This window comes from Ceratotherium simum, chromosome 34, assembly GCF_057802395.1.
Source record: "Ceratotherium simum simum isolate JZ-2026a chromosome 34, ASM5780239v1, whole genome shotgun sequence".
Lineage (NCBI taxonomy): Eukaryota > Metazoa > Chordata > Mammalia > Perissodactyla > Rhinocerotidae > Ceratotherium > Ceratotherium simum.
Window position 1 is genome coordinate 18,691,889 of NC_141933.1, and position 14,828 is coordinate 18,706,716.

Here is a 14,828-nt window from a genome sequence, read left to right on the forward strand (position 1 = left end):
CTCTTTTCAAGCTATGATATCTGCCAGTGAGTATGTAGTGAAGTGGAGCATATTAAATATTTATAATATATACATTTATAGTAAGTATATATAACAAATATATGGTGGGTAATATATATATAAAGAAGACATTCTTTATGGGGTAAGAGTAGAGTGTGATTTTACAATTATATCATGAACTTCCAAAAGCAGACAAATAGTTCCAAAATGCCAAATGACACCATCCAAAAATGGGCTCCAAGATTCACTGAATATGGAAATATAAGTTAATAATAAAATGAAGCCATAGCTGTTAACTTTATATTAATTGAATTAGCAAAATTACTCAGAATCATGTAGAAGCCAAAAAGGGCTATATTTGAAGAGTGCCATCAGAAAGTGTAACATTCACAAGCTTATTTGAGATACATAATTACCCTATGAAGTAGTGATTACAAATTGTGGAACAAAGGTTTGAGATGACTTATTAGGAAACCATAGCTAAAATGTCCATGATGAAGAATATTTATTTTTCTTAAAATGTTCCATAACATCACATATCACACCATTAATTAATTCCTTTATGTTTTGCAGATAACTCATTTCACACTCACCCCTACACCTCATCCATGAACATGCAGCTGAATAACAATGTGACTGAGTTCATTGTGCTTGGGTTGACCCAGGATCCTGTTAGGAAGAAAATAGTGTTTGTCACTTTCTTGCTTTTCTATTTGGGCACATTGCTGGGTAACTTTCTGATTATTACTACCATTGAGACCAGCCGGGCACTTGGAAGTCCAATGTACTTCTTCCTTTTCCACTTATCCTTATCTGATACCTGCTACTCTACTTCCACAGCCCCTAGAATGATTGTGGATGCCCTTTTGAAGAGTGCCACTATCTCTTTCAGTGAGTGCATAATTCAAGTCTTTTCATTTCATTTATTTGGCTGTCTGGAGATCTTCATCCTAATCCTCATGGCTGTTGACCGCTATGTGGCCATCTGTAAGCCCCTGCACTACATGACCATCATGAATCAACAGGTCTGTGGTGCGTTGGTGGCTGTGGCCTGGGTGGGGTCTTGTGTGCATTCTTTAGCTCAGATTTTTCTGGCCTTGAGTTTACCTTTCTGTGGTCCCAATGTGATTGATCACTTTTTCTGTGACTTGCAGCCTTTGCTGAAACTTGCCTGTACAGACACCTATGTGGTCAATCTACTCTTGGTGTCCAATAGTGGGGCCATCTGTACAGTGAGTTTTGTCATGGTGATGTTCTCCTATGTTATCATCTTGCATTCTCTGAGAAACCACAGTGCTGAAGGGAGGAGAAAAGCCCTCTCCACCTGCGTTTCCCACATCATCGTGGTCATCTTGTTCTTTGGTCCATGTATATTTATATACACACGCCCTGCAACCACCTTTTCCATGGATAAGATGATAGCTGTGTTTTATACACTTGGAACACCTTTGCTCAACCCTCTGATTTATACACTGAGGAATGAAGAAGTGAAAATTGCCATGAGGATGTTATGGAGCAAGAAGTTGATCTCAGATGACAAAAGATGAATGGAAGTTTCAAATTCTTCTTCATCATTTAACTTGATCTAAAAGTCCATAGAGAATATTATCTTCTTATTGTGGAGTTAATATAATCCTAACTTGGGACATATAGTTTAGTTGTTTTGGGAATATAGGGAATGTGAACACATACACCAGTTAGTGTTGGGTCAATTTTATGTAGAAGATACAGCACAACATACAAACAGCCATGTAAGCCATGTTACCTTAGATGTTGATCACCGCTGTGTCTCTGCCTCTCTTCCCTGCCTAGTATCATGACTGGTTTTAATCTAATGTTTGCCTTTCTCTCCTTCTTATTGACTTCTGATGTTCTCTACTTATAGTTACACATCTATATTCTTGTATTCACAGCCTGGCAGGTTTTCCTACCAAAAAATTCATTTATTAGACACTGTGCTCTTATAATGTTTGATCATAAACCTTCAACTTGGTTGTTCTTCCTGACTTAGCAGAAAGTACTAGATTCAAGCAATTGTAGAATCTTCATGTTTTAAGGGATGATATATATATAATCTAGTCAGATCCAGTCTAGGTGCTGCCCCGGATACACTCTGCCTAAAATGTCTTCTGGGCCTGCTTTTAACATAGAGCTCCCATGGCTACTATCACCACATCTCTTGCAGACAGAGATTATGATCCAATTTTGGTCCAGGATTTTACAATAAACATAATAGAACAGCAAAGATGACTGAGTCTACAACCTCACCAGGATATTTTATTGAAGTCAATGTTCTGAGCAGGAAAGAGTGGGACTCTGAGATGTAAATAGACACATTTGTGTGGGAAGGATGAGAACCATGAACTCACAAACGATCTTACATCCTCCTGGTTGTCATAAGTAGTTTCCTCTCTCTTGAAAGAGAGGAAAGAACAGTCTTCCCTAGCCTAGACCCCATGCTATTACTTCATTTGAAGAAGTTGTCATGCAATGATATTTGTTCTCCTCAAGAACCTCCTCCTACACCCCTTATTGCCTTCAAACAGCTAACCAGGGGAAAGTCACAGGAAAGTTCAAGCAAGAAAGTATACTCTTGCTCTAGGAGGAAATGATATGCACGAGAAAATTGAAGGACTTGACTACTGTGTACATGGGTGAACCAGGGGAGCACTTCATTATGGGAGGTGTTAACACAGAATGGCAGAATATAAATCTGGGGTTGAGGTCTATCCCAATGGGGCTTTTTCTGTGGACTCACATCATTGGAAATGCCTCAGCAAGTAACTATGTGATTTGCTTTATTCATATAACTATCTGTCAGATCTGTGGGAAAGAACTACAAGACAGAGTTGCTAAAAATATGAAAGACTCAATAGTCATTCTCTTTTTTTACTCTTAGTTATTGGAAATATCTTAAAAATCTATACTATTCTTGGGTGTGATAGCTTAGGAGTGAATATGATTTGAACTTAATTCATGTTTAGAAGGCCCTAAAGTAAATTGCTTGAAGAAATTAGATCCCAAAGTTTCTAGCTGGAAAATTTTGAAGTATATCATCAGTGTGTTCATATTCAAGAGGAGATAAAATAAGCCCAACTAAAAGAATGGTGGGCTGACTGAGATGACAACTGTGGATTAAACATAGGTTCTGTGAATTAATTAATTAATTCAATTTTTGTGTTTTTTAGCATTCTTAGAAACATCTTCATTACAAGTGTTCTTAAACACTTCTCTATATGCATTGCGGAATGGGTATAATTTCCATTCACTGACATTACACTGTTCTCAATGTGGTTTGCAAGTTCTTATTTTTTTTAATGGCGATCATATTAAAAAATATAAATGTATGAAATTAACATAGTGTACACCTTGAATTTACACAGTGTTATATGTCAAATATATTTCAATTAAAAAAAAGCGTAAGTTATTTTTAAAAGGGCTATCTTGTACATAAATCTTGACTCAAACTTTGGTGGAACTAGGACACCTTCATGGGCAGTGGAAGGAATCCCAAAATGTGAAATTCCTTAAATAAAATTTATTGACTTTAAATAATTTCACCTAATGTTACACATAAAAAAAAACTTTACACTTAAAATATATATAAGTCTAGAGACTGAAGAATATTTTGACATGAAGCACTCACCCTTGACTTGAAATTTGATATTGTTAGGGGTAGAATTGTGTCCCCCAAGAAAAGAATATGTTGGAGTCCTAATCCCTAGTACCTCAGAATGTGACCTTATTTAGAGATAGGATCTTGTAGTGTAAGTGCATGATAATCGGCTTTTTTGATTGCAATGTGAGTGCATGACATTAAGCTTTAGATTGTCTAAGCATCCATTTCAAAGACGTCCCTCTCAAATAAACTCATTGCCAGCTACACAACTAGATAAAGAGCCAGACTGCCCTGTCCATGCAGTTTCCCTTTTAGAAAGCCCTGGTGACCTATAGCTGACCATTTGAATGACCCTACGTTTCTGTTCCTGTGCTTTAACCCCTCTCTTAATGTTTTAAATTCATCAATAAAGAGTGAACTGGAAAAACCACAAGCACCCTACTCTTGACGCCAATAAAGTTAGAACTCCAGGTCCATGAGCTCTCTCTCTCTCTTTACCTGTGACCTCACTGTGTGGTCCTGGCTGTGCCATGTACCCTCCATGACCTATGAGTAATAAACCTTTTTTCCAAAGTCCCCTGATGATCTTTGCTGAGGTGTGTCTTGTAATCATAATAAGAACAACAGGATCTGTCCAGCAACAACATTGGCTCCAGTGGAGGAAGTGTCTGTGAGGGCTCTCTACAAGCAGTATGACTCAGTTGAGAGCCCCCAGGCATTCTTAGCTGATAGCATCACCATGATAGCATGAGACCAACACAAATCAGGTCTTTACAGAGGTAATCAAGTTAAAATGACATCTTTATGGTGAGGTCTAATCCAACATGACTGGTGTCCTTACAAAAAGGGGAAATTGGACTCATACAGACACACACACAGGGAGAAAGCCATGTGAAAATAAAGGCAGAGATTGGAGTGATCCATCTCCAAATTAAAGAATGCCAAAGATTTTCAGTAAACCACCAGAGGCTAGGAGAGAGGCATGAAACAGATTCTCTTCATAGCTCTCAAAAGGACCTAACCCTTCCAACTCTTTTATTTCAGACTTTTAGCCTCCAGAACTCTAAGATAAATTTCTGTTGTTTAAGCCACCCAGTTTGTGGTACTTTCTTATAGTAGTGCCAAGAAACTAATACTGATGTTCTGACCAGAACATCTGGATCTGGATCTTTAAATCATAAACAGGATGGTAGCTGCATTGGTGTTCTGCTGTTGCTGTAATAAATTAACAATCACCTAGTGGTTTAAAACAACAGAGATTTATTTTCTTACAGTTCCGTAGGTTAGAAATTGAACACAGGTCTCACTGGGTTAAAATTAAGGTGTCAACAGGGCTGTGTTCCTTTCTGGAGGCCCTAGGGGAGACACCATTTCCTTGGCTTTTCCACCTTCTAGAGGCTGTCCACCTCCCTTGGCTTGTGGCCTCTCAACTCCGTCTTCAATGCAATCAATGTTACATCTATTTGACTATTCTTTCATTGTCATATCTCCCTCTGATTTTCTTTTCCTCCCTCCTCTTCTACTTTTAAGAACCCTTATGATTCATTGGGCCCACCTGGATAATCCAGGATAATCTCTCAATTTTAAGGTCAACTGATTAAGAACTTTAATTCCATCTGTAATCTTAATCTTATTTGCCATGTAAACTAATATTATTCTAAATTCCAGGGATTAGATTGTAGGCGTCTTTAGGGACCGTTATTCTGCCTAACACAGTACACCTCAGTAAATTAAATGAAGATGAAGGAAGCTTCTTGGCATAGTATTGAGGAAGAGATTAGAAGGCTCAGATTTGTGAGAATGCTAGAATCTAAGGCCAGAGAATCCACAAACTGACTGTTTTCTGGAAGGGCCCAGAAAATGCTCCCTTCACTAATACAATAAAAATGTACTGGTACAGAGAGCACACACATTTTTGAGAAGATTCATGGGATTAATAGATAAAGATTCTCCCCTAGAACTTTGTTCCCTGGTATTATTAGGAATGGTGGGATTCTAGAATAACAGGTAGCAGCAGTCAATAACTGCTAGAGGGAAAGTGGATACAATTATCGAGACAGCAAAACTAAAGTGTAATCAGGTGCATTTTCTTGTAGGGCTCTATGACAATGGCAAATACACAACAGTGTTTCTAGGGACAAGATGGATAGAAAGCCAACTAAATGGATAAACACGCAATTAAGATATTGCAGGACTTTAATAACAGCAATAAGAGGAGCTGAGAACAGTAATGTCAGTCACCACAGTGGAAATTTGTGGTCCCTGACCCAGGGCCAGAACTAAATGAATTTTCAGAACCCAATGATTGAATGGTATGTTGAATCTCTTTGAGGAAGGACCCCTGCACTGAAAATATATGAATATCTCTTTGATCCTCCTCCCAAGGGACCTGTAGTGCCAGTGTAGCTTGTGTAATAGAGAGAGGGGGTTGCCAAGACTTTTCAAGTATTATTAGGTATGAGTTCAGAGCTAACAATAATACCTAGGTACCCAAAATACTATTATGGTTCTCTCTTGTGTAAGTAAGAGATTATGGAGGCCAAGCGACAGAGATGTGGCCCAAGTACATCTGAAAGTCTGGCTAATGGGGTATTAGACTCCACTCAGTTTAGTTTCAGTTTAACCCAGGTTGTTTCCCAGTCTTTTAATGTACTTGAAGCTGGCACAATTATTATTGGTTGTTATCCTTTGGAATAGTGCCCATATGATAGGAAAGACCAAATGGAAGCTCCTGAAGCATTCCTTGATCCCCCAAAAGACAGTAAATCAGAAGCAATAATCAATCTTGGAAGATATTGCAGAGAATAATGCCACTATCAGAGAAGTGAATAATGCAGGGACAATAGTCTCTGTCATCTCTCTCCTTTATTAATCTGTCCAATCATTCAAAAAATCAAATGTACAATCATGCATCACTTAACGATGGGGATATGTTCTGAGAAATGCATTGTTAGGTGATTTTGGCATTGTGCGAATATCAGAGTGTGCTTACACAAACCTAGATGGTGTAGCCTACTGCGCATTTGGGCTATATGGTACTAATCTTATGGGGCCACCATTGTATACAGGGTTCGTTGTTGACTGAAACATCCTTATGCAGCACATGGTTGTATTATGGTGAATGATGGCAGGACTCCAATCACAGACTCTGAGATGACTCAGTTCAATTGTACACAGCAAGTATAAAAGGTACTGAGTGACTTATCAGAGATTCAAAGAGATTTTCACCCTGGTCTACCTTTTATTTATTGGATATTATAGTATTCAACAATTCTGAAGTTCTGTAGATTGTACCAGCATGAGCTGGTCAAAACTTGGCCTGGAAGTTCAGAAGGCAAATGGATGGATGGCAAAACGATGATTATGACTCTCATATCACTCACCTCTGTCAAATCAATGCCTCTCTCTCAACTCACACATGTGGCCTCATAGGGAGTATCTATGGTCAACTGACACATGGTCTCGTTTACAGACAAGTCACCACAATGCATTGGTACTAACCTGAAAAGGACTACATCCATTAAACCCTCTTCAATGGTGGCCTTGAAAGTAAGTAGTGTAGGAATTTTTTGCCAGTGGTCAAAGCCCTGAATAATACACTTGTTTTCCTGTTTGTATAGAGGGAGAGGTGTCTTGTATTATAGATATAGGTTGTCTCAGGAGAAGTGGCAAATGTTTTGGTTGCTGATCAAGGATCTGGAAGGTAAAAGACTAGACAAGATGACTTTGGAAAGAGTTATGTGAATAGACCTATTCAAGTGGGCACCACCAACTAGAAAGCATCTACAAGCGAGTAGACTTTAAATATCCAGATGACCAGGATGAACCGTACTCTGATATAAGCCAGTCTAAGGATATCCCAGTGATGGCACAACAGGCACATGAATACAGTGCCTATAGTTGCAGGGGTGTAGGCAATACCTGGGCTCATTGATATGGGCTCCTTATCATAAAAGCTGACTTACCTTCTGCTAGTTCTGAGTATTGCTTCTGCTACCTTCTCCTACATCTGCTATTCTGAGATAAATACTTCAGATATAGATTTTCCTTCCATCTCCAAAGTGACTTTACCTACCTAAACATTTGAGGGCTCTCAGACTGATGAATTAACATAATATCCCATAAACATTGCCGAGGGTATGGCACCTATTTGTGGGAAAAGAGATGTGACTATGTTCTCATGATCTCTGCATTCACGGATTTTAACCTGTAGCCCATCACCGATAAGCAGCCAGCCTGATAGAAGAGAGAAAAGGCCTATTAGAGTTCAATTAAAGAACTAGCTGGAAGTCAACGCTGTAAGAAGTTGGGATTCTGTCCTCAGGATTCAGTATATGCATTGAACACTGAACCAATGTCCAATATATCATGTGGGGTCCCTATTTGCCTAGTATACATCATTCTTTTTTTTTTTTTTTTTTTTGTTGTTTATTGCAGTAACATTGGTTTATAACATTGTAAAAATTTCAGGTGTACATCATTGTACTTCTATTTCTGCATAGATTACATCATGTTCACCACCAAAATACTAATTACAACCCATCACCACACACATGTACCCAATTATCCCTTTCACCTTCCTCCCTCCCCCCTTCCCCTCTGGTAACCACCAATCCAATCTCTGTCCCTAAGTGTTTGTTTATTGTTGTTATTATCTACTACTTAATGAAGGAAATCATACGGTATTTGACCTTCTCCCTCTGACTTATTTCACTTTGCATCATGCCCTCAATGTCCATCCATGTTGTCACAAATGGCTGGATTTCATCGTTTCTTATGGCTGAGTAGTATTCCATTGTGTATATATACCACAGCTTTTTTATCCATTCGTCCCTTGATGGGCACTTAGGTTGCTTCCAAGTCTTGGCTATCGTGAATAAGGCTGCAATGAACAGTATACATCATTCTTAGACATGAGAAGTAAAAGTAAAATGTTCTTCACTATTAACCCCCTCCCAGGAATCCACTTTAGAGACTTCAGTTTCACCAGAATACAGGTCCTAGCGTCTGTAGAGGAAAACATATCTCCTAGGGACACAGTAAGGGTCCTGTTGAACCGGTACCACCATTCTGTGCTCCTTATACCAGTGAACCAGCAGGCAAAGAAGAGTTACTGTTCTGGATGGGGTGCTTGATCCTGATTATTGTGAATATCTAGGGTTGCTATGGCAGATGTAGGACATGGATGACTATCCAGAACATAGATAACTCCGTGAGTGTGTTTTAGCACTTGCATACCCAATAATACTGTAACTGGGCAATTGCAACAACTACAGCCCAATAAGAACAAGGGAACTAAGGAACAGAACTCTTGGAGATAACGTTTTCAGTCACTCCCCAAACAACCCAACCAAATGAAGTGCTGGCCAAGGGTGAGAAGAATCTAGAATGGGTGGTGAAGGAGAGAGATGTTCAATGTTGGTTATGGTTCTGGGAACCGCTGCAACAGTAAGAAATATATCTTAGTTCTGTATCCTTCTTTAGGTCTAGTTAAGAAAATATGACCAGCCACCATCCTCACGGGGATTCTGAGTTACTACTTCCCAAACTTTTGGCCACATGCTCAATTGCAAACACTGGATGCCACCACATTCATCTCATCTCACACTGCCAGCTGCTGTAACCTTCCCTGGGAGAGCACTATTGTCTGGCCTGGACTCCATTGCATCTGCTGTGGTAAGAACACCCAAATCCAATCCGACAAGACCATGGAGGTTTGTTTGTAAGTGCTCCTATGGAAAGATAGTCATGGTGCTTTATTCTGTAAAGGAGCACGTTATGTAACAATGCTTATACTATTATCCCTTTCTGTGAATAGAAACACAATATAAAATAGAAAGTATATGTGGATATAGGTGTACAATTATTTTTTAATGGAAGGAATCATAAGAAGCCATTTATAGGAACTATCTTTTCAGGAGGGGATGGGAAAGAGAAGATTTGATGTTATTCTTGTACATCTCTGAAATGTTTAAATTTTCAAAACTCATACATGTGTTCCTTTATATTTTAATGTAAATAGGTCATCCAGATGGTGACATTATGTACCTTTTAAAAAATTTTTATTCCATAATATTATAAAAAAGAAAACCTATAGGGGCCGGCCTGGTGGTGTAGGGGTTAAGTTTGTGTGCTCCGCTTCCGCTTCCGCTTCCGTGGCCCCGGGGTTCTCAGGTTTCGGATCCCAGAATGGACTGAAGCACTGCTTGTTAAGCCATGTTGTGGCGGTGTCCTATACAAAGTAGAGGAAGATGGGCAAAGATGTTAGCCCAGGGCCAATCTTCCTAGGCAAAAAGAGGAGGATTGGCAACGGACTTTAGCTCAGGGTTAATCTTCCTCACACACAATAAATAAATAAATAAATAAAAGAAAACCTATAAATGTATATTTAAAACATTGAAATTTGTGTTAAACATGGTGAATTATCCATGAAAAAGTATTTCCTCTCCGTTATAAATTCTCACTAAAATAAGAGTAAAACAGAAAACTATGTATTAATCCATAAAGACAAAAGGAACCATACAGGAGATACCAATTGGTGAAAGATTTTCACACATTTTTCAGAACATGGAGAAGAGTGTGAGGTAGCTAACTTAGCAGAGTGAGAATAGAGATAAATAGGGTAGGATAGAGAAAAATAGCAAGCTAGTTCATCTGCAAAACTCCTGAGATGCTGAAAGCTTAGAGCATCAGGTTCCACAGAATGTAGGGGTGAAACATACATTGGATTACATGAGGATTAGTTTATTTCCCCAGGTCATTTTCTCCTTAGCCAGGTGACATCATCTTTACACTATCCCACTAAAGATTGAAGATTTATTCTTTTAACAAATTGAGCTAAAGCATTTCTGGTATCACTGTGGAGGGCAGTGATGGAATGTGCATCAGCGTATACTGGGATTAAATGAAAATCTACCTAGTGAACCACGAGGCTCTTTCCTCCCACTGCTCACAGGATGTCAGCAGCCAGCACACATCATGACCTCACCAATTCCCGCTGCTATACACAGAGCCCAAGTAAGGAGGTAGAGAGTTTTTTTATCAGGAGAAAATATAAGATCTATATCATACTGACTAATAACCCACAAATTAAGCCCCCAAATATGCGATCCTTGCCTACACATTTGGAGATTCGAAATAAATTCATTTCCTCAGATTAAACATAAATGGAGACTTTCTGCTTTCAAGTAGGGTGGCAAGGTTAGTGAATGGGAAGATAGATCAGTAGAAACCTGTCTTTAAATGAAAGCAAGGAGACAATTGGATTGCTAGTCTACACATTGGGTACAGTTGCTTCTCTATTTTCCTTAATAATTTAGCTCTTATCCTAAACTTGCAAAATTAAGGCTCTGTAGTTGACCAGACTCATCTTCCTATATCTTGCAAAGGTTAGTGGTCATCTATTAATAACTAGTTATTAATCTGTTAATACCTATGTAATCCTAAGAGTCCTTACTTCACCCTTCATGCCAAGCAACTAGACATTGTATCTCTGCCTACCACGTATTACGCAGTTCTCTACAGATTTTTTAGTGGATGTTCATCTTCTATACGCTCCTTGTCATTAAAGAATGGTGGGAAGAATTTAACTGTTTTATGTCTTGCATATCATCATAAATTACAATTTGTATTTTAGAGATAATGACTCAGGCACTGGAGGTCATTCAGGCTTATTTAGTTATTAAAAACAGAGAATGTATAACGTTTTTTGTAATATCAGGTTAATAATAAGGACTTTCATGACTTTAGGATAAACCAGAAAGTCATCAGAAGCTCAGGATTCTGGCAGACCAGATTCCTGTAATATCTGGTATTCTCTGAGCTTAGACATGATTCACCTTTTTTCTATTAATTTCCTTTTTTTTGCTCCCTATGGTCTTTGTTTTCTCTGGTTACCCAAAATGTCTGCTTTCACATGGCTCTAGGTCATCAAGATACAGATTCCTCTTCACATGTCTTATGATATTCTCCCTCCTCCCTCGAGCCTGCCGGGTTCCCTATTCAGAATTCCAGAGAGGAAATCTGAATAAGTTTGCTTGGGTAGCGGAACCAGGTATACTAAACTCAGGTCACTGGCCAACTTGTGGAGTAACTGCCTTACATCAGGTGTCATCCCTGGTGCCGTCTGCTACGATTTAGAAGAAGGAGATAAAAGGGCAATGGGATTCAAAATATGGCAGTCTTTCATGTTTGTTTAGCATGGACTGTTAGCCAAGCTTGCTGAGAAAAATGATGAAAACATTATAATAGTTATCAAAAATTTACTTAGACATTTTAGGTAAATTTGATTGGTTTTCTTTTTTTTTTTTTCCAGGTTTATCGAGATATTATTGACATACAACATATGTAAGTTTAATACACACAAGGTGATGATTTGATATACATATATATTGCAAAATGAGTACCACGATAAATTGAATTAACACCTCCATCCCCTCACATAATTACCTTTTTGTGTGTGTGTGTGTGGTGACAACATTTAAGATCTATTCTCTTAACAACTTTCAAGTATATAATACAGCATTGTTAACTACAGTCACCATGCTGTACATTAGATCTCCAGAACTTATTCATCCCATAACTGGGAAAGTTTTTACCCTTTGACCAACATCTCTCCATTTCCCCCAACCCCCAGCCCCCGGAAACCGCCATTCTACTCTCTATTTCTATGAGTTTGGCCTTTTTTGATTTGCATATAAGTGAGAACATAACATTTATCTTTCTTTGTCTGACATTTCATTTAGCATGATGTCTTCAAGGTCCATCAGTGCTGTAGCAAAAGGCAGAATTTCCTTTGGTTTTATGGCTGAAATAATATTCCATTATAGATAGATAGATAGATGCATAGAGAGATGGATGGATATAAATAGATAGCTAGATAGAGATATATATCTCACATTTTTTTATCCATTAATCCATTAATAGACACGTTATTTCTATGTCTTGACTATTGTAAATAATGTCACAATGAACATGGGTGTGCAGATACCTCTTCGAGATAGTGTTTTCATTTCCTTTGGATACATACCCAGAAGTGGAATTGCTGGATCATATGGTAGTTCTATTTTTAATTCTTTGAGGAAGCTATATACCATTTTCCATAATGGCTATGCAAATTTACATTCCCATCAATAGTGCACAAGGGTTCCCTCTCCTCCACAGCCTCACCAACACTTGTTGTCTTTTTCTTTTTGATAATAGCCATTCCATTGAGTTGTTTTCTAAGCACGATTCATTTTCTATTGTTTTAATATCCTTTATTTTAAATGCTTTTTTGTAGTTTTATTGGTAAATAATTGACATACATTGCTGCATAAGTTTAAAGTGTACAACATGCCTGTTTGATTTGCATATATTGTGAAATGATTACCACAATAGGATTAGTTGACATCCATCCTCTCATATAGATACAATAAAAAAAAAAGAAAAAAATTCTCCTTGTGACAGGAACTCTTAGGATTTACTCTCTTAACATCTTTCCTGTACATCATACAGCAGTGTTAACTATAGTCATCATCTTGTACATTACATCCCTAGTGCTTATTTATCTTATACTGGAAATTTGTACCCTTGGACCACCTTCCTCAAATTCTTAATAATTATTTTTTACTGAGTTGAAACATCTCAGAAACTGAATATTCCTTGGATTTGAGAAAATGATTTTGAAATTTCCACTCTTCTTTAAACTTATTTATTTTCCCCCAAAATGGATGCTGTTGTACTGTGACCAATATTCTTTGATAGCCTTCCTAGATAAATCTAAGGCTTCAATTTATTTATTTCAAGTTACATTATTCCTCCTCTTCCAAAACACACTCTTCTCTGGACGACCAGGGGATGTCTATCTACAAGGTGTTAATTGCTAGTTTAAGAAGGGTGGTATGCCCAAATTTGCTCTGTGCATGTATTTTTTTTATTGTGAATGATATTTTATTTAGTCATTTTTGTTTAAAACTGAAACTTGGAATTCAAAATTAACATTCTTGCCCATGAGCTTCTTATAGATACCAGAAAAATTTCAACCTTGTGCTCCACATTGTTCTGCTTTGCTTTAGCCAAATGAACTTTCATGATCCAGCTGCCATCCAGTGTCATGTGAATTCCCTTCCCACAATTTCACTTGAGAAGACCACGTCCTCCAGGGTAGCATCGTGGAGGGCTGACAGAGCGTGGCTCCTGGAACACTTATGCTTATTTTTTTGTATGCCTTTTTTGAGTTGGTTTAGGCAGAATTCTCCTCTGAGCAATAACGACAATGTACTTCCCACTGTGTTCCCAAGTGGTTTTTCTCAGTTCCACTTTGGTGAGGAAGTGATCAGACTCCACACCAGTGACCAGTTCCAACCCCTCCTTTTGGACAGGTTGCACATTTTTAGGACTGTTAAACTGACATATTTCAAATGTGATGGGTTAATGTAGGAGGGCTAGGCTTCACAAAAAGGGATCCCTTGTCTCCTCAGTTTTATTCTGGGCTATTCTTTAGTCTTAGTGTCCAAGAATTCCCTTATTACTAGCTCCCACATCAATGCTCTTCTTTATCCCATCCACTATTTTCATGTTAGTTCTTCATTATCCATTAAGCCCTCCATCTCCCTTTCCCGTTCATCCAGTCCATTTTGTCTCAAGGCAAGGAAAAGCTGACCACAAACAGGCATCAGGTAAACATACTCTTATACTCAGGTGGATTTCTTTAAAATCTTTCTTTTCTTTTGAGTGAGATAGAAGAGGGAAAAATAGTATTCAAGTTACCAATGATAGAAAAGAGTGGTAGAGAAATGCACACAAAACAAGTAGATTTTGCTGTGTAATCTTCCCACATTAGTTTATCTACAGAACTGTCTTGGCCATCTAACATTCTGACAGTCTCTGATCTACCTTTGTACATCTTCAAATCTTTCATTTACTTGCCATTCTGACAATTTCTTGTCACATAACATTTTAACTTATTGATAAATATAAATCATTTTTTTTGTTAAATTACTTGGCTTGCTGTTTTAATTGTTTTTATACCCTTGGGACCATCCAACTGTGTCTTTTACATATATAAGGAGCTTAGTTGAGGCCCAATGTTGACATGTTATCATATATTTACCAGTACATTGTATTTGATACACTTGAGTTATTTTCGCGTATGTGTCTGTGTGTGCCTAGACTACATGGGAAAACAATCTGTTTTCTTCTAAAATCCCTCAGCTGTTTTAAAGAAAAT

At 38.0% G+C, this 14,828-nt stretch overlaps 1 protein-coding gene and 1 non-coding gene across 2 annotated transcripts; both read left to right on the top strand.

Moving 5' to 3' along the window:
- Positions 1 to 614: 614 nt before the first annotated feature.
- LOC101403898 (olfactory receptor 4C16-like) lies at positions 615 to 1,547 on the top strand. The gene has a single exon (XM_014797690.2). It carries the CDS (start codon positions 615 to 617, stop codon positions 1,545 to 1,547), a length of 933 nt encoding a protein of 310 aa, XP_014653176.2.
- Positions 1,548 to 2,718: 1,171 nt separating this feature from the next.
- On the top strand, positions 2,719 to 2,849 carry LOC147912622 (small nucleolar RNA SNORA18). Its single transcript, XR_015549813.1, has one exon. It is a non-coding gene; the product is annotated as a small nucleolar RNA SNORA18 (small nucleolar RNA).
- Positions 2,850 to 14,828: the final 11,979 nt, after the last annotated feature.

Coding starts and splice junctions, on each gene's coding strand:
- LOC101403898 (XM_014797690.2), top strand. CDS start 615: ATGCAGCTGAATAACAATGTGACTGAGTTCATTGTGCTTGGGTTGACC.